The sequence below is a fragment of the Theropithecus gelada genome, chromosome 13, assembly GCF_003255815.1.
Source record: "Theropithecus gelada isolate Dixy chromosome 13, Tgel_1.0, whole genome shotgun sequence".
Taxonomy (NCBI): domain Eukaryota; kingdom Metazoa; phylum Chordata; class Mammalia; order Primates; family Cercopithecidae; genus Theropithecus; species Theropithecus gelada.
In genome coordinates this window covers 107148127-107166901 of record NC_037681.1, presented here as the reverse complement: position 1 = coordinate 107166901, position 18775 = coordinate 107148127, and the positions used below count along the sequence as shown (strand labels likewise).

The 18775-nt window shown below is 48.4% G+C and overlaps 1 protein-coding gene across 1 annotated transcript in view; it reads left to right on the top strand.

The window, feature by feature from the left end:
- POLR1A (RNA polymerase I subunit A) overlaps nucleotides 1-18775 on the top strand; it is an 83631-nt gene that overhangs the window by 45199 nt on the left and 19657 nt on the right. The window contains exons 15-25 of the mRNA XM_025354123.1: nucleotides 4731-4880; nucleotides 6042-6225; nucleotides 9760-9842; nucleotides 9961-10119; nucleotides 11742-11840; nucleotides 13226-13378; nucleotides 13633-13715; nucleotides 15002-15167; nucleotides 16101-16322; nucleotides 17195-17409; nucleotides 18465-18632. Of these exons, the coding sequence (XP_025209908.1) occupies nucleotides 4731-4880; nucleotides 6042-6225; nucleotides 9760-9842; nucleotides 9961-10119; nucleotides 11742-11840; nucleotides 13226-13378; nucleotides 13633-13715; nucleotides 15002-15167; nucleotides 16101-16322; nucleotides 17195-17409; nucleotides 18465-18632 (1682 nt within the window). The remainder of the gene's footprint in view (nucleotides 1-4730; nucleotides 4881-6041; nucleotides 6226-9759; nucleotides 9843-9960; nucleotides 10120-11741; nucleotides 11841-13225; nucleotides 13379-13632; nucleotides 13716-15001; nucleotides 15168-16100; nucleotides 16323-17194; nucleotides 17410-18464; nucleotides 18633-18775) is intronic.

Below are 18775 nucleotides of genomic sequence, written 5' to 3'. Positions count from 1 at the left end.
TTTCTACTAAAAAATACAAAAAACTAGCCGGGCGAGGTGGCGGGCACCTGTAGTCCCAGCTACTCGGGAGGCTGAGGCAGGAGAATGGTGTGAACCTGAAAGGCGGAGCTTGCAGTGAGCTGAGATCCGGCTACTGCACTCCAGTTTGGGCGACAGAGCGAGACTCCGTCTCAAAAAAAAAAAAAAAAAAAAAAAAAAGATATGTGTTCAACTTTAATAGATAGTTTCCTAAAGTTTTCCAAAATGCTTGTAATAATACACACTTCTACTAGGATGGAGTGCAGTTGTGCCATCTCGGCTCACTGCAACGTCTGCCTTCCAGGTTCAAGTCATTCTCTTGCCTCAGCCTTCTGAGTAACTGGGATTACAGGCATGCTCCACCACCCCTAGCAAATTTTTGTATTTTTAGTAGAGACAGGGTTTTTCCATGTTAGCCAGGCTGGTCTCGAACTCCTGACCTCAGGTGATCTACCCTCCTCAACCTCCCAAAGTGCTGGGATTACAAGCATGAGCCACCTCACCCAGCTGTTGTTGCTGTTTTCTTTCTGGCTTGTTTAATTTTAGCCGTTCAAGTGAGTATGTAGTGGTATCTTACTGTTTTAATTGTCATTTCCTTAATGACAAGAGAGGTCGAGCACCTGTTCATATGCTTATTGGCTATTTGGATATCATCTTTTGTGATGTGCCTGTTCAAATCTTTTGCCTATTTTCTATGTCATTTTCTTATTGACAGATGAGAGGTTTTTAAAAATATAATTTGGTGTAAGTCCATTACCAGATATATATATTGCAAATACCTTCTACTTGGTGGCTAGCCTTTTCGCCTAATGCTGTTTTCTAATCATCAGAAGTTTCTAATTTATAGCTCGCTAATCTCGGTTTTTTGTGACTAGTCCTAATAGGAGCTCTTTGCCTGTGCTGATGTCTTGTAGGTATTCCCCTCTGTTATCATTTGTAGCTGTATTGTTTTACCTTTCACACTTAGGTCTGCTGTCTGCCTAGGGATGATTTTTGTGGATGTGCATGAAGTGAGGTAGGGGTCAAGAGTCACATTTTCCCATGTGGATTTCCTATCCAGTGATTGCGACATCATTTGTTGGAAAAGTCCACTTCTCTACTGCTAGTACTCCTGTGTCACAAGCCAAGTAGTAATATATGAGTGGGTCTGTTTCTGGACCCTGTTTGTTTCCATTGCACCAATAGCACACTGTGGTAATTACTGTGAGTTTATACTAAATCTTGACTTCTGATAGTAAAAGTCTCCAGCTATGTTCAAGACTATCTTGATAGGCTTTAATTACATCTCAATATACCTTTATAAAGAAAAAAAGACTGTGTTGAATATTTTGGGGTGTTTGTATTTCCATATAAATTTTAAAGTCAGCTTGTAAGCGTTCACACTGTGCACACAAATACCTGCTAGAATTTTTCATTGGGATTGCATTGCCTCTGTAGGTCACTTTAGGGAGAATCAACATATTTACACTACTGAGTCATCTAAATTGTGAACATAGCATGCCCTTCAATTATGTAAAAACCTTACACATCTTTTCATTAGATTCACTCCTGGGTATTGCTACAGTAGATGATATTGTTTATTAAATTTTCTAATTTTTTATGGTTGGTATCTAGAAATACAATTAATTTTTTATATTGTCCTTATATTCGACAAGCTTTATGAATTCAGTTATTAGATCTCTGTCCTTCAAGTTCTTTTAAACTATAAAAGTAAACAAGTTTATTGATAAAGATAAACATAAAAGGAAAAACTCCGTCCCTCCCCAGCCGCACTCTCCACTCTCTGTATACACACATACTCTCATAGAAAATAAATAAGAATGAGGCTGGGCATGGTGGTTTATGCCTGTAATCCCAGCACTTTGGGAGGCCAAGGTGGGTGGATCACATGACGCTAGAAGTTTGACACCAGCCTGCCCAATATGGCAAAACCCTGTCTCTACTAAAAATATAAAAATTAGCCAGGGGTGGTGGCGAACATTTGTAATCCCAGCTACTCAGAAGGCTGAGGCACGAAAATCGCTTGAACCTGGGAGGCAGAGGTTGCATTGAGCTGAAATTGCGCCTCTGCCCTCCAGCCTGGGCAACAGAATGAGACTTTGTTTCAAAAAAAATAAAAGAAATGAGAATAAGATCATATCATACCATCCCTAGGACTGTTCAGGAGAACCATGAACCACAATTAAATCTGCCAGCCTGGGGTGTCCCAAAACAACAACAGGAACATCAGAACTCACTGATCAGAGATCATCATAACAGATACAGTAATAATGGAAAAGTTTGAAATATGGTAAGAATTACCAAAATGTGACACAGAGACACAAAGTGAGCACTTTCTGTTGGAAAAATGGTGTTGGACTACTCCACACAGGGTTGCCGTAAACCTTCCATTTGTAAAAAACCATGTTATCTGCAAAGGAGAACGAAATGAGATATGCCTGTGTTTAGATCTTCTTTCTTTCAAGTATGTTAGATGTTTTGATGTACAAGTTTTACACTTCTTTGCCTAAATTTATTCTTGAGTATTTTTTTTTTTATGTTAATGTAAATGGAACCCTTTTTTTTGGAAACGGAGCTTCCCTCTTTATTGCCCAGGCTGGAGTATAGTGGTGCAATCTCGGCTCACTGCAACCTCCGCCTCCCCAGTTCAAGCAGTTCTCCTGTCTTAGCCTCCTGAGTAGCTGGGATTACAGGCACCCGCCACCATGCCCAGCTAATTTTTGTATTTTTAGTAGAGATGGGATTTCACCATGTTGGCCAGGTTGGTCTCGAACTCCTGACCTTAGGTGGTCCGCCTGCCTTGGCCTCCCAAAGTGCTGAGATTACAGGCGTGAGCCACCACACCTGGCCGGAACTTTTTCTTAATTTCATTTTCAGATTGTTCATTGCTAATATATAGAAAGAGAATTAATTTTTATATGTTGATCTTGTATCCTTCAGCTTTGAAGAAGTCATTTACAAGCTCTAATAATTTGTTTTGTTGGCACTTAAGGGTTTTCGCTATATAATATCATGTCATCTGCAAATGTAGTTGTACTTCTTTCTCTCTAATCTGGATGTCTTTTATTTCTTTTCTTGCCTAATTGCCCTGGCTAGAACCTCTTAGTACATTGTTGAATAGAAATGGCAAGCGTGGACATCCTTGTCTTGGTCCTGACTTTAGGCACAAGGCATCTAGTCTTCCATCATTGAGCATGTTAGTAGTAGGTTTTTCATAGGTGCCTCCCTTTATTAGGTTGGTGACGTCTCCTTCTGTTCCTAGTCTGTTGAGTATTTTTATCCTGAAAGGGTGTTGGAGTTTATCAAATGCTCTTCTGCCCCCTTGATTTCATAGATGAAGTGGCAGGTCATATTTCCCTGCCCTTGGATGGGTGTGTTTCACACTAAGTTCCAGTCTTGACTATGCCTAGCCTGGGGGGGTCCCCACTATGCATGTGGCACCTTGGTTGAGGTGCAGCTTGAAGTAGGCACCCCAGGGAAGTGTCACCCTCCTGCCTTTACTCCCTCACCCTACTCACCGCACAGTGCTGGCCTTCTATGGAGCTGAGGCATGGAGAGTGTGAGTCAGGACCTTTCTGGTCATCTTCTGCTGAGAAAACAGGGAATATTTTCTGCTCTCTTTAATAATGCTGTTGTCCATTGTCGCCTGCTCCTGGTGCACGTGGGTGAAAAGGCAGCTGCTCTCATAACTGCCCTGTCCCGTTGCACTTTTTTTTTTTTTTTTTTTTTTTTGAGACAAGAGTCCCACTCTCTCACCCAGGCTGGAGTGCAGTGACGTGATCTTGGCTAACTACAATCTCTGCCTTCTGGATTCAAGTGATTATCATGCCTCAGCCTCCTGAGTAGCTGGAAGTATAGGTGTATGCCACCATGCCTGGCTAAATTTTGTATTTTTAGTAGAGATGGGGTTTCACCATGTTGGCCACGATGGTCTCGATTCCTGATGGTCCTCGAATCCACCCACCTCGGCCTCCTAAAGTGCTGAGATTACAGGCATGAGCCACCACGCCCTCGTTGCACACATCTAAAGATACTGCTTTGTGGGGCCTGCTGCAGGCACACTAAGCACTGTTGATGGCAGTTAGTCTCCCAGCCCTAGAACCTGTCACACCTGCCCGTTTGCCCCTGCCCTGTTCCATCTCTGAGAATGTGTGGACCTGCATTCAGCCCCTCTGGAACCAACTCTGATTATCTGCAGATAAAGCTGCCTCCCTTTGAGCTCTCTGCAGAGCAGCTGCTTGAGAAAGTGCTTCTCTTGGCTTCCTGTTAGCAACTGCTTGTTGGGTGGACGACCCCTCTGAGGGATCCAGCTGGGGCCGGGGAAAGATTCCTTGGCCTTTCAGTAGCTATAGTTAATTCCAGTCATAGTAAAGAAATATCTGAGTATGTGGCATAAAATGAAAACAATTTACTTTTTCCTCTTCTTCCTTTGGTCTATTTAGTAATTTAATTCAAGTCTAGGGTATTATTCACTTTAAGAACTATTTTAGGGAGTAAAAATCCCAGTGAAGTTCTTTCTCGTGTATTTTTGTTTTCACTCCTCATTGGTTTAAATAAAAACTTGAGATCACCTTGTCCTATGGAGGTGGACCTGTCTGTTTTTCTTGCCATACCTGAGATCATCAGAAATGGCAATCCAAGGGCAGGAGGTCCTAAAAGGGAAGTTCTCAACTTTTCTTTCTGCCATTAGTTTGTCCTCTTTTTCTTTGCAGGTTTTGTCAACACTGCTCATAAATATAATCCCAGAGGATCACATCCCGCTGAACTTATCTGGAAAGGCGAAAATCACCGGGAAAGCCTGGGTGAAGGAAACTCCTCGATCTGTTCCTGGCTTTAACCCTGACTCGATGTGCGAGTCCCAGGTATGGCTGTCCAGCTGTGTGGAGTGGAGACTTCTAGTCCCAGGGTTAGACAGATTGGTTTAAAACGGAGACAGAAATGGAGGCACATTCACAGAAGCAGGTGCTGTGCCTCAGAAGAGAAGGCGTTGTGCCTGAGTTGGTGTCAGCTTTTGTTTTGGAAAGGTTCAGGGTTGATCTCCAGCATTTGACCCTCAGTATAAAACTCACAAGCAGTTTAGGAAGGCTTCTCCTGCAAAAAGGCTGAAATTGATTATGCAAAGCTTGGCAACACAGAGTCCTGTTTTCCCGCAAGACTGCTGAGTGGCTTGAGATAATCAAACTGGTGTAAGGTTCCATACCCCAACTCTGAGCCTTAGGAACCAGGCCACAAGAGGGCAGGCCCAGGGCAGAGAGAGCTGTCCACACTGAAGATTTCCAAGGCCTCTGCGTGTTCCCGGTGGAGAGGTCTTTCCAGGTCCCCAGTGCACGGTGCTTTATCACAGGGTCTTAATGGACAGTCCATTCACCCCTGAAACTGCCAGGTTTCTTTTCCCTTATAGACTGTGTGCTTCATGGGTGCTACATTACGCATCTAGAAATGCTTTTCTGTTCATCAGCTTCCAATGCTTTAACCCAGCTTTGAGAAAGTACACATTCAGGCCTTAGTGGATGTTAGGAAGATTTTGTTGTTACTCCCAGGGCTCAAGGGAGAAAGTACCTAGGCCAGAGGCACAGTTATGAGGTTGAAGCTCACCACTTCAGGAAGACCTTGTGGCTAGAAGCTCCCATGTCTGGTCACAGGTCTTTGTCAAGGATACTTGACCTCAAGTTAGCATGGGTGGGTGTGGGGAGTAGGGGATATAAAACTTGGAGAGAGAGAGTGTGCGTGTGTGTGTGTGTGTGTGTGTGTGTGTGTGTGTGTGTGTGTGGTATAGTCCCTGAAGGGAAGAAAAAAAAACCTGCTGGTCTGTATATGCTTGCCTCTGTTATAATAAAAAATAATAATAATATAGAGAGAGAAAATACTAGTTTCACAAATGCCCTACTTTTTTCCATGAAGGACTCTAGGCAGGTCACGGTAGAGGGATTTGCACAATGAGGATCATACACAGAGTACAGGGTGGGTGGCTCCCACAGGAGGCATCCCCCACCACCTGGCATTGGTGGCCTTGCCCTCCACAGGTGGTCATCAGGGAAGGGGAGCTGCTCTGCGGAGTGCTGGACAAGGCGCACTACGGGAGCTCCGCCTATGGCCTGGTCCACTGCTGCTATGAGATCTATGGAGGCGAGACCAGCGGCAAGGTTCTAACCTGCCTGGCCCGCCTCTTCACCGCCTACCTGCAGCTCTACAGAGGCTTCACCTTGGGTAAGTGCCAGGCTCACTGCCCTGGGACAGTGACCTGGCCCCTTTTAGGGTCAGTGCAGCCGCCTGGCCATCTCCCGGGCCCAGGGCAGAGAGAGCCGTCCACACTGAAGATTTCCAAGGCCTCTGCGTGTTCCCAGTGGAGAAGCCTTTCGAGGTCCCCAGTGCACAGTGCTTTATCACAGGGTCTTAACGGACAGTCCATTCACCACCGAAACTGCCAGTTTTATTTTCCTTTATAGACCATATGCTTCATGGGTGCTACATTATGCAGCTAGAAATTCTTTTCTGTGTCCTCTCAGGGGAAGGAGCGGGGAAGCAACCAGGCTCCTGCAACAAAGGCACCCTCACTTGGCCACCCCTCTCCTCCATAGCCAGTGCTTATTCCCCTTCACAGTGCAGAATGGCACCCTCGTGCCCCTTTCCATTCTGTTCCTTTCCTAACCCCTCCCTTTACAAGTTTCTGTCCTCAGACTGATTTCTCATACTCATACAACCCCATTCCCTGCCACACAAGTGCCCTTTCAGAATTATCGGGGCCCATCGCACTCCACAGAGGGGCTTCCCTGTTGTCAGAATTGCCCACTGCCGGCCCGGCGCGTGTGGCTCACACCTGTAATCCCAGCACTTTGGGAGGCCGAGGCGGGCAGATCACTTGAGCCCAGGAATTCGAGACTAGGCTGGCCAACATGGAGAAACGCCATCTCTACTAAAAATACAAAAATTAGCCAGGTGTGATGGTGTGCACCTGTAATCCCAGCTACTCAGGAGGCTGAGGCAGGAGAATTGCTTGATCCCAGGAGGTAGAGGTTGCCCTGAGCCGAGATTGCGCCATAGCACTCTAGCCTGGGTGATGGAGCAAAAGAACTGCCCACGCCTTCCCAATGCAGTGGGGTCATCAGCGCTCTTGGAAACACTATGCTGGGCAAACCTGTCGGGGTGATGCTAAGACAGGAAGGAGAACTACCTTGTTTGCGCCCTAGAAATGAGAGCACGCTGCTTTAGGAAAGTGGCTTCGATAAAGAGGCTTCACCTTGGGTAAGTGCTGGGCTTACTGCCCTGGGGCTCCCCTGGAGCAGTCACTGGGCCCCTTTTAGTGTGGGCTTGAGATCAGATCTATCCAAAGGCTTAGCCTCTGGCCAGGCTTATGGAGGACACTGCGTCTCCATGTACACAGAGCAGGGTCCAGCCCTTCCACACTGTTCCCGTTAGGGGGATGCGAGATGCTACGTGTCAGACTTGCACCGCAGTGTGCATAGGTGTTGTCTGGTTCATGGTGGAAGTAAAGCTCCTCTGCTTCACAGACTTGCTCGTGTGCAGACGGAGTGGGAGTCTCAGCATAGGGCCCTGTGGACCTGCGCCTGCTGCAGCTGGAGTCGGCTCACGCTGGGTCCTGCATTATACATTTTATCATATATTTAATTATGGAAAGGTTAAAAAAAAAACATGAAAATAATTTAAAATCACCCAGCATGCGTTTGTCAGAGATAACCACTAATAGTAATTTGATGTTTGTTTTTCTAGACTTTTCTAGTACAAATACATTTGGAAAAAGTGGGATCCTACGCTACATACTCTACTTCCCTTAGCCACCCACCAAACGTCCAAATGTATTTATAAATGTCCTTTGGGATCAGCTAATACAAATCTACATCCTCATGTCTGGTAACTACAGATTATTCCATTCTTATGGATATATCATAGTTTAACCAGTTCCTGTAATTAAACATTTAGGCTGTGTCCAGATTTTCACATTATTGCTGAGATGAGCATCCTTGAACAAACGTCTTAGCCTGTATGTCCCATTATTTTACCAGGATAAGGATTATAAGTTAAGTCTTGTTTGGCAGCTGAAACTCACCTTCCCCTATCTTAATTCCACTAAGAGACCTGAGCCACTGCTGGGGACATCTGTGTCCAAGGTCACCCACTTCCAGTTGGGAACCAGAGTAGAGTCCCTTCCAGGATAACCAAAGAAAGTAAAGCATGATGACTACACCTCATGAAAAGCATATTTCAATTTCAGATGTTGACCTAGAATAAGCACAAGGATTTCTGCTAGCTAGAAAGAAATCAGAGTGCTTTTGAAATGAAAATAGAGGAGGATCCCACACCCAGCTCATGATGAGGAGCAAACTTAACATAGGTGCCAGGCTTTAGCTCTGCTTAGTGCGTGGTACAAAGAGCAGTTGGTCCCTTGAGAATGAGGATGATCCAGAGGCTCAGGGCTGAGAAAGGAAGCAGGGCCAAGCTGGGAGTGGGGCTACGAGAGGGAACAGGCGTGAGATTGACTTCACTCCAGCCCGTCTCAGCTAGCAGGGTCTGTAAAGGGCACAGCTAGATGGCCTGGAGCTGACCCCATAAGAAGGCCCACTTTCATGGTGTGGCCTGCTTACAGAGGAACTGTTTCTTTCCCCTTCTGTTCACACGTGTTCTTAGAAGCCCTCCAGGACCTTGCATTGGGAATTCCAAATATTTCAGCCCCATCTTTTGAACAGTACACTGCTGTTTTCTTTCCCACTCAGATCTTGGCTGAAGTCCAATAGCACTTACAGTTACAGAAAAGAACTAGTTTTAGCCAGGTGCAGTGGCTCACGCCTGTAATCCCAGCACTTTGGGAGGCCAAGGCGGGTGGATCATGAGGTCAAGAGATCAAGACCATCCTGGCCAACATGGTGAAACCCCGTCTCTACTAAAAATACAAAAACTAGCTGGGCATGGTAGCGTGTGCCTATAGTCCCAGCCACTGGAGAGGCTGAGGCAGGAGAATCACTTGAACCCAGGAGGCGGAGGTTGAAGTGAGCCGAGATCACGCCACTACACTCCAGCCTGGGGGACAGAGCAAGACTCCCATCTCAAAAAACAAAACAAAACAAAAACCACTAGTTTTATCGAGAGTTGATGTGGAAAGACCTACTGCTGCCCAAGATGAGGAACTCCTCAACCCTTTGAGCCAGAAGGGCAGGCTTCACTGAAGTGACCCAGGCTGTCATCCTCCTGAAGCAATGCTGAGGGACCTGCGGTGGTGGTCCCTGTCACCCAGGCTCGGGTGTGTCTGTGTGTGTGCCTGCACAGGCATACTCAGCTATGTAGGGTGGCCCCTGTGACATGTGGCTTCTGGGACCCCAAACTGAGATGTTCTCTCTCTCTGTCTCTTTTCCCTGAGCTTATCTTTTCATCCAAAATCTCTTCTTCACCTTCAGCCTATTCATCCAACACATACCTATGGAATGGTGATAGTACAGCTGGTGGCTAAGAACATGAATTTGGGACCCAGGCCTGGGTTTACTTTCTACCTGTGTGACCCAATTTTGAGCCTGAGTTTTGTCATTTGTAAAATGGGGATTATAAGGTTTGGGCTCCGGTAGGCACCTAAGAGATGGTGACAATCTGTTAATGATGTTAATATAATCTTCATTACTCAGGTATTTCCTGCGTCTGTGGCACTGGGCTCTGTGCTCTGACCTTACTGAGTTTAGTCTGGTGGGAGAAATCAGGCCTGAGATCCCCTACAAGCTTGTCTGTTTCACTTCACAGGCGTGGAAGACATTTTGGTGAAGCCAAAGGCAGATGTCAAGAGGCAACGTATCATTGAAGAATCCACCCACTGTGGGCCCCGGGTACGGACGGACTTCGAGGCCGTGGCCTGCCCTAGAGGGGTGAAGTGTGTGCCGAGTCAAAACCCACAACCCTCCTCATTTGACCTCAGCCTCCAATGTATTTCTGTTCTCATTCTAGGCTGTCAGGGCTGCATTAAACCTGCCAGAAGCCACATCGTATGATGAGGTCCGAGGAAAATGGCAGGATGCCCATCTGGGCAAGGACCAGAGGGATTTTAACATGATTGATCTGAAGTTCAAGGAGGAAGTGAACCATTACAGCAATGAGATTAACAAGGTTAGCCCAGCATTGCATGCATTTATCCCCACCACTATGAATGCTGATTTTTAAAGAAATTACATTTTGATTCTCACCCAGGCCCTACAGAGCACTTTGGCTGTTTAACAGCTGACTAGGTGAGATGTGAGGTGGGATGGGTAGAACTCGTTGTTTTGAAGGGCCCAGGGCTTTGTTCCCTTCCCCAGTTAGGGTCTAGACAGGCCTCGGAATAGTGGTGAGAGAGAATGCTTTGTGCTGTTTTTCTTTTTAAATGTTTTTATTTTGGGGTGACTGCATTCAAGGGGCTGAATGGGGCCACCAGGGGTGAATAAGCGGGGTGAGGGACCCAGATCGCCCCTGCTGCTTGTGCAGCAGAGCCAGCAGTGAAAACTCAGGTTCCAGTCCTGGCTCTGCCTTGAACTTGCTGTGTGACCTTGGGCAAGTGAGATAACCAGTCCCTGCCTTGGTTTCCTCACCTGGAAGTGGGGCTGTGAGGGGCACCACCTCACAGGGCTGCAGAGAGGCTTCAGGAGCTACTATTACACAATGCCAAGCCAGTTCCTGGGCAGTTGAGAAAGGAGAGGGAAATCTCTGCATGAGCTGAAACCACAGACTGCTTTTCTCTGCCTTTCTGCCCCAGAGCCAGGGCTGTCCATCCTGCTGCTTGGAGGAGCTGGCTTGGCCCTCACCCTGCCTCCTAGGCCCTCAGGGGCCAGCCTGAGGAGTGGTGAGGAGGAGGCAATGCTAATGCTCATCAAAAGACAAAGTTTGTCTGTGGTGCTCTCTTGCCTGGCTTTTAGCATCCCTTAGGCCGCCGAGAAGACTGACCTCTCATGGGGACAGGTTCCATCCTTGAGGGGTTTTGTTGACAGGAGCTTTCCTAGCACCTCCCTGAGAATCAGGAGGCTCAGCTTCTAGGGCTGACTGGGCATGCTGGGAGTAGGGAAGTTGTCTTCAGATGCATCTCAGAATGGTTTCTTGACCCTCCAGTTGCCATCTTCCCATCACCTCTGCCCACCCAGGCTCTGCCTCTCCTGTGTTGGGCTGAGTCTGTGGAATTCCAGGCACAGGCTAAAAGCCCCAGACTCAGAGCCCCCTTCCCAGCATCTCCCCAGGCTCCCCGTGAAGAGGCATGCTTGGTTCTGCTGGCCCTTGAGCCAAGGCAGAGCTTCCTACCTGGGGCTCGGGTGGCATGTTCGTAAATATGACATGATGTGGACGTTGGTATTCACGCTGGGAGAGGACCCAGGCCAGGCTCTGCTGGGCTAATCAAGGGCATCACTTTAAATTTTATTCTTCTCCAGCTTCTTTTTAGAATCACAAACTGGATCTGCCAGCCCCTCTGCTTCTCCTTTTCCTTCTCCCTTTTTGCTGCTCTTTGGCCAATGAATGGAACCTCAGGGATCCTGGCAGAGGAAGTCCAGCAAGTGCAGGACAGGGAGGACCTATTTGACCTCTTAGGGGTTCCAGAGAAGGATTAATGCCAAATGAGGCTTTCCCTTACCTCGAGTGGGATTTGGCAGTTAGGTCTGAATAAATATTCTGGCTGTATTGCTTCTGCCTCCTGGATTTACATCCTGATTCTGGGATTTTTAAAGGGGGTGAAGTCACTGACCACTGTGTGCTGATTTAATCTGCAGGCATGCATGCCTTTTGGCCTACACAGACAGTTCCCAGAGAACAGCCTGCAGATGATGGTGCAGTCGGGAGCCAAAGGTTCAACTGTGAACACGATGCAGGTATGGGCAGAGGCGGGTTGGCAACTTTACAGGTGTCAGCAAAGGTGGGTGGGTGATAGCAGGAGGTGGTTTCAATTTGTTCCCTATAAAACGTGGCAAATACTGAAAAAGAGAAAAGCATATAGAAATCACTACAGGAGCTAAACACTGTTAACATGCCAATGTTAAAGGCAGATGTAGCTATGACTATGCAGATGGGATATGTATAATGTAGTTATATATTATAAATTTACAAACTGTACTATTGCATATATTCATGTTATATAGATACATTATGTATACTCACACAATTTTGATGTAATTTTGCATGATATTTTCTTTCTTTCTTTTTTTTGAGATGGAGTCTTGCTCTGTCACTGGGCTGGAGTGCAATGGCGCCATCTCGGCTCACTGCAACCTCTGCCTCCCGGGTTCAAGAGATTCTCCTGCCTCAGCCTCCCTAGTAACTGGGACTGTCGGCATGTGCCACCATGCCCGGCTAATTTTTGTATTTTTAGTAGAGACAGGGTTTCACCATGTTGGCCAGGATGGTCTCAATCTCTTGACCTCGTGATCTGCCCGCCTCGACCTCCCAAAGTGCTGGGATTACAGGCATGAGCCACCGCGCCTGGCCATTCTTTTCTTAATATTAAATTATAAACATTGTCCTAGAGATTTCTTAACCTTAAACCTTAATGACCTTGAGAGGGTCTAAAGGCCCACCCCATTGTCTGTTGAGTGTGACAACAGAAAGGCCGAACGCCATTAGGAAATCCCCTGACTAAATCAAAACCTAGATATACTGCTGTCCTCCAGCACTCCAAGAGTATTAACAGGCAGCTTTCTAAGCAAACAGCTCAATAGCTTGAGTTCCCATTTTTGTTGTTGTTTTTGTTTTAATGAAAATAAGACAGAGTCTCCCTGTATTGCCCAGGGTGGTCTCAAACTTCTGGGCTCAAGGGATTCTCCTGCCTCAACCTTACAAAGTGCTAAGATTATAGATGTGAGCCACCACACCCGGCCCTGAGTTCCCTTTTGGCTCTAGAATGTGAGGATCGCAGTAAATGGCTGTTTCCTGCAGGCCTCTCTTTCCCTATCAGGACCCTCCAGTCCCTTACAGGTATAACATGAGATGATTCTGAGACATGGCTCCTTTTCTAGACAGCACCCATTTTCAACTGACCCCAAATGTGAAAATCCAGATCAGTCAACAAAAGGAAGACGCAGGTATTTTTTTTTCTTAAAATGAAAGCTTCCTGGTTTGTTTAAAAATGTAGGTGAGCCTTCAAGAACTGAGTTTCCATGCAGCTTTTCTTCAAGGTCAGATTATACTTTCCCTGCTGGGACAAAGCACTGTTAAAAACACATGTGGATCTTCAGTTTCCTGTGGGTTTCCTGTCCTCCAGATCTCGTGCCTGCTGGGCCAGATTGAATTGGAAGGTCGGAGACCCCCGCTGATGGCGTCTGGCAAGTCACTGCCCTGCTTTGAGCCTTATGAGTTCACCCCCAGGGCTGGTGGCTTTGTCACTGGCAGATTCCTCACCGGCATCAAACCTCCTGTATGTATTTTGGTTTTTCTGTAGTTTTTTCCCTTATTTCTAGGCTTAATTGTAGGTGAACTATGACAGCCCTACAGAGTAGGGCAGAAGACACTGGGGGCTGTTGTAGCTGTCGAGGTCAAAAAGTCCTAGGAGATCAGGGAAGGGAGTGACCTGTCTGGTCAGGAAGGGCTGCTGGAGGTGTTGGCTTGAGCCCTTCGGGAAGTACACTGTCCTCACTGTCACCTTTGGGACCTGGGTCCCATTCTCTGCAGGAGTTCTTCTTCCACTGCATGGCAGGACGAGAGGGCCTGGTCGACACTGCTGTGAAAACCAGCCGCTCAGGTTATCTCCAAAGGTAAAATGTCTCTGCCGTGCCCCTTGAGGTAGGGTGCCAGGACCCTTCACCGCATCATCTTTCACATTATATCAACAGCTCGTTTAAGATTCCTTGGATGGGCCGGGCGCAGTGGCTCAAGCCTGTAATCCCAGCACTTTGGGAGGCCGAGATGGGTGGATCACGAGGTCACAAGATCAAGACCATCCTGGCTAACACGGTGAAACCCCGTCTCTACTAAAAAATACAAAAAACTAGCCGGGCAAGGTGGCGGGCGCCTGTAGTCCCAGCTACTCGGGAGGCTGAGGCAGGAGAATGGCGTGAACCCGGGAGGCGGAGCTTGCAGTGAGCTGAGATCCGGCCACTGCACTCCAGCCTGGGCAACAGAGCAAGACTCTGTCTCAAAAAAAAAAAAAGAAAAAAAGATTCCTTGGATGAAAAAACTTTTGAAGAATTTCCATGAATGGCCTGAGGCAGAAAGCAGCAGACACTCTTCCCCTTCGCAGGATCGGTAGAGCATGAGCTCAGAGGCTTATACAAAGGGCTCTGTGTTCTGAGGGTCTGCCGTTCCCTGGGGGAAGCTATGGCTGTGGGAGAAGGTCTTGGGCAGTGACAAGCTTGTCTTGCTTCCTGGAAGGCTCAGCTGCCGAGACAGTAGTGACTAACATCGAGCTCTGTCCTCACAGCTTGGGGTGGGGGGACAGTGACTCCTGGGAAGCCCCCTGTTAGGGTGGCAGAAGGGGAAACCTAGGCAGAGTGTCCAGAGAGGTGAGCAAAGGGGCTAGGACCGGGGCAGAGAGCAGGAGACGTTGAGATAAAACCGAGGAGAAAGGCCGCCTGCGGAGGGATTCACATCAGTGGTTAGTTCCTAATTCCCCTTAGTGTCCTTGGCGATCCCTGGGTTGACCAAGTTTGAGAATCCTTGACAGCTCCCCTTGTTCGCCCGCCTTGTGGTTCTAAGGACACTGGTCTCTGGGGAGTTCTGCACTGCAGGAGAGTGCAGGGGCAGGCAGTTATCTCAGCAGCTGGGGCTAGATGGGAGCCTAGTTCTAGGGGTGGCAGCCAAGCCTCTCACATGGCTGCAGCCTCCTCCTCCTAGAAAACCATCAGGAAATGCAGCCTCTGGCTGGGGGACACTGGAGCCAACCCAGACCCTGGGGCATTGGATCCAGCCTGTGTTCCAAAGTCTTGCTTGCCTGCAGAACAGCAGCCCCCCTTTCCCTCCCCTCCTCCGCCCCTAACCCTCATCAGAGGCCGCCCTGGGAGGTGATGAGCCAGCGGGGACTGAGCCGATGGTGTCCTTACAGGTGCATCATCAAGCACCTGGAGGGGCTGGTCGTGCAGTATGATCTCACGGTCCGTGACAGCGACGGCAGTGTGGTGCAGTTCCTGTATGGGGAGGATGGCCTGGACATCCCCAAGACACAGTTCCTGCAGCCCAAGCAGTTCCCCTTCCTGGCCAGCAACTACGAGGTAGTGTGCTAGACCCCAGAGCCTGGGGACTGAGCAGTGGACCTCCCCCACTGAGGTTAGAGAACTGGAATGCACTGAGCTTCGCAACCCAGTCCAAGTGGCCACTGGAAAGTAGAGTGGAAAGAGTTTATAAGACATCAGTCTATGCCCTGAAACACTTGACAGTTTCAAAGCCTGTGAACTTTCATCACCTGAGGTGGCTGGAGGGCATGAGCACCTCTGGAATAATACCTACTTTTTGGGGCCATTTGCCACATGCTGGGCCCTCAGCTAAAGCACACTATCAATACTATCCGTTTTCCTCCTCACTGCAACCCAGGGAAGTAAGCATTACTCTGTCCATGTTGCAGCTGAGGCAACTGAGTATCAAAGCGTAAGTAAACAGTCGGTGAGTGGTGGAGCCAGCATTTGAACATGGGCCCGTCAGACACAAACTCATGATTTTTCATTCTATACCTTAATGCCCTTGTAGTGACCATCACTGTTGACTGGGAAGTCACCCCATTTGGCAGATAGGGAAACTGAAACCAATGTGACCTGTCCAAGGTCATCAAGCTGACGGTAGAATTGAGGGTTGTACTCTGGTGCTGAGTCCTTTCCATCTCGGTTCCTATCCCTGAACTTGACCATCACTCTTCCCCTCTTCCTTTCTTCCCAGAAACTCCCTTATGCTCCTGGAGGGGCTCTGAGTGTGCTGCTTTCTTTCCTGTGTCTCCCTCTGCTCCCAAGACCATTGGTTCCCAAATCTGGTTTGCACAGGGTGAGGGCCCTGATTAGCAATGGATGCTCAGCCTCTCAGAGTGGGTGCTCGGCCCCATCATGAGGGCTCCACACCAGCCACCTGGGTCCCCTGAATTTGTGCTCCATGGCCCTCTGTCACACCTTCATCTCTTTGATCTCGTGTGTGATTTGTTTGTTTGTTTGTTTGTTTAGGTGATAATGAAATCGCAGCATCTCCATGAAGTTTTATCCAGAGCAGATCCCAAAAAAGCTCTCCGCCACTCCAGAGCTATCAAAAAATGGCAAAGCAAGCACCCCAACACCCTGCTGAGAAGAGGCGCCTTCTTGAGTTATTCCCAGAAAATTCAGGCGGCTGTGAAAGCCCTGAACCTTGAAAGTGAAAACCGGAATGGCCGCAGCCCCGGGACTCAGGAGGTGACGCAGGGAGATGATGTCCTTAACATCCAGCACATCCAGGCTTAGTCAGTGGGTGACAGATGAGGGGCTGTTTTCCTAAGGGAAGGTAGAATCATGAATTCCAGCCTTGTTCACCATCAGTCAGAACAGAATGGCTCTCAAATGGGAATGTAAGGCAGGGATTCTTAACAAGGGTGTAGGCAGGGTTTGGGGGAACTAACTGGGGCCTGTGACTTTGGGGTTCCCCACAATCCCAGGTGTGAAGGAATGGGGAGCAGTCATGAGAAATGGAGAGGACGGCTATGTGCTAGAGCCACTGGACAGAGCCCTGGGTAGAGACCCACTAGAGGGGGGTTGGGGATAAATACCAGGATCCCCTTCCTCCTGCTTTTCCCTCTGCTGCTGGCGCCTCCCATCAGCCAAGCACACCTGGGAGCCGGAAGCAGGGGATCTCTTTGAAGCAGTCACTTTGGGACTGCCTTGAGGGTCACAGAGCGTGTGAAAGAGCCTGGATCCAGAAATAAGCATGGATCCAGCACAGTGACTGTGTCCTAGCTGGCCTGAGACAGTCGTGGCTTTGCCTCTTGTCCTAACTTAATCATAACAGTCTGCTGTTTTACTCTAAAAAAATCCCAGTTTGCTCAGTAAATTACATGCTCGCCCTCTCTGGGCTTGAATGGGCCAGGATGAAGAGCTGCTAGGCTTGTAGTCAAGCAGGGTGAACTAGGACAGATTGAAGTCTCTCCCCATTTTAAATGGGGAGATGGTTTCTCATTGCAATCAGGTTTCTGTCTTTCTGTCTCCCTTTATTATTGGAAGCCAATGCTTTTGATCCCTCTTATGCTACTGGGTATCCCTCCCACATAGCTGAGACCCATCCTTCCATTCAGATGCTGAGGATGTGGTATGAGTTGGATGAGGAAAGCCGAAGGAAATACCAGAAGAAGGCGGCCACTTGTCCTGACCCCAGTCTGTCTGTCTGGCGTCCTGACATCTACTTTGCATCAGTGTCCGAAACGTTTGAAACAAAGGTTGATGACTATAGTCAAGAGTGGGCAGCTCAAACAGAGAAGAGTTATGAGAAATCAGAGCTTTCTCTCGACAGGTAATGACAGTGATTTGTTGCACATGTGCAGGAGAATCTACCTCCTAGCCCCTGCCCCACCCACTCCGGGAGAAGAGGGCTGCCTCCTGGGTTTGAGACTCCAGGTAGAGGGAGGGCAGTAAGACAGCCAGGGGCACCACGCAAGCCCCAAGGGCCCAGGAGTGAACAAGTGCAGGGAGGCAGGAGTGGACACCCCACTCCGGGCCAAGATAGGGATAGTGGTCTGCTGGGACAGAGGCTTGCAGGAATGTCTGCTCTCTTGGGTTTGGTGTGGTAGGTGGGGCTGACTGAGAATCAGGGAATCCACTGTTCAGCTGCTGCCAACTGTGTGACCCAGGACAGGTCATTCATGCCCAGGGACACGAGGTCTTAACTTTTCATGAGGTCTTGGATCTGATTACTCCAGTGATCCTTTGAACTTTGGGTTCCCATTTGAAGGCCTCAGCTTGGACTAGTACAGACACACACACACACACACACACACACACACACACAGTGTAGCTCAGTGCTCCTTGTGGCTGTTCTTACAGGGTCAGGCTTCATAGGAAAAATGGTTAGTAAATTACAGAATTGTGCAGCATGAATACTTCTGATGTGGGCTGCAGCCATTGGCACTAACTAAAAATATAAACACTCTCATCACCCCCATCCCCATAATGGCCTAGCAGGAGATTTAAGCTGTCTCCAAATGGTCATGACTGAGAAAAAAGAATGAATAAAGGAAAAAGTGAATAATGAACCCAGAAATTCTCCTGCTTAGGGGGCTTGTGGTAACAGGCCCAGAGTGGACATGTGACATTCTGGAGGCAAACATGAAGAGTCCAAGCGTGAATGTCTAGAGCTTCAGCCGCCCAGCTGGGATCTGTGCTGTGTAATTTCAGGACATCTCAGGGTCACTGGTGGGAATTTGAAGATTAGAGGGATCTTTTGCCTAGGAAAAATGAGTCCAGAAAGAGGTAGAGGTTTCAGGTTTCTGGGTTTCGGGCAGCACTGACAGTCTGTGGTGTCTGCTTCTGACCCTGCCACCCCCCCCAACCCCCCACTGCCTTCTCTAGGTTGAGGACCTTGCTGCAGCTGAAGTGGCAGCGCTCACTGTGTGAGCCGGGTGAGGCTGTGGGCCTGCTAGCTGCCCAGAGCATTGGAGAGCCCTCCACCCAGATGACCCTCAACACCTTCCACTTTGCAGGCAGAGGAGAGATGAACGTCACCCTGGGCATTCCAAGGTGTGGAGCACAAGGGAGCACGGGGTGGGGTCTGTCCTAGCCTCTCCTGGAGAAGGAGTCATTTAATGAGAGGGAGGGAGGGAGTGTGTGTGTGTGTGTGTGTGTAAGAGAGAGAGAGAGGGAGAGAGGGACAGGGTCTCATT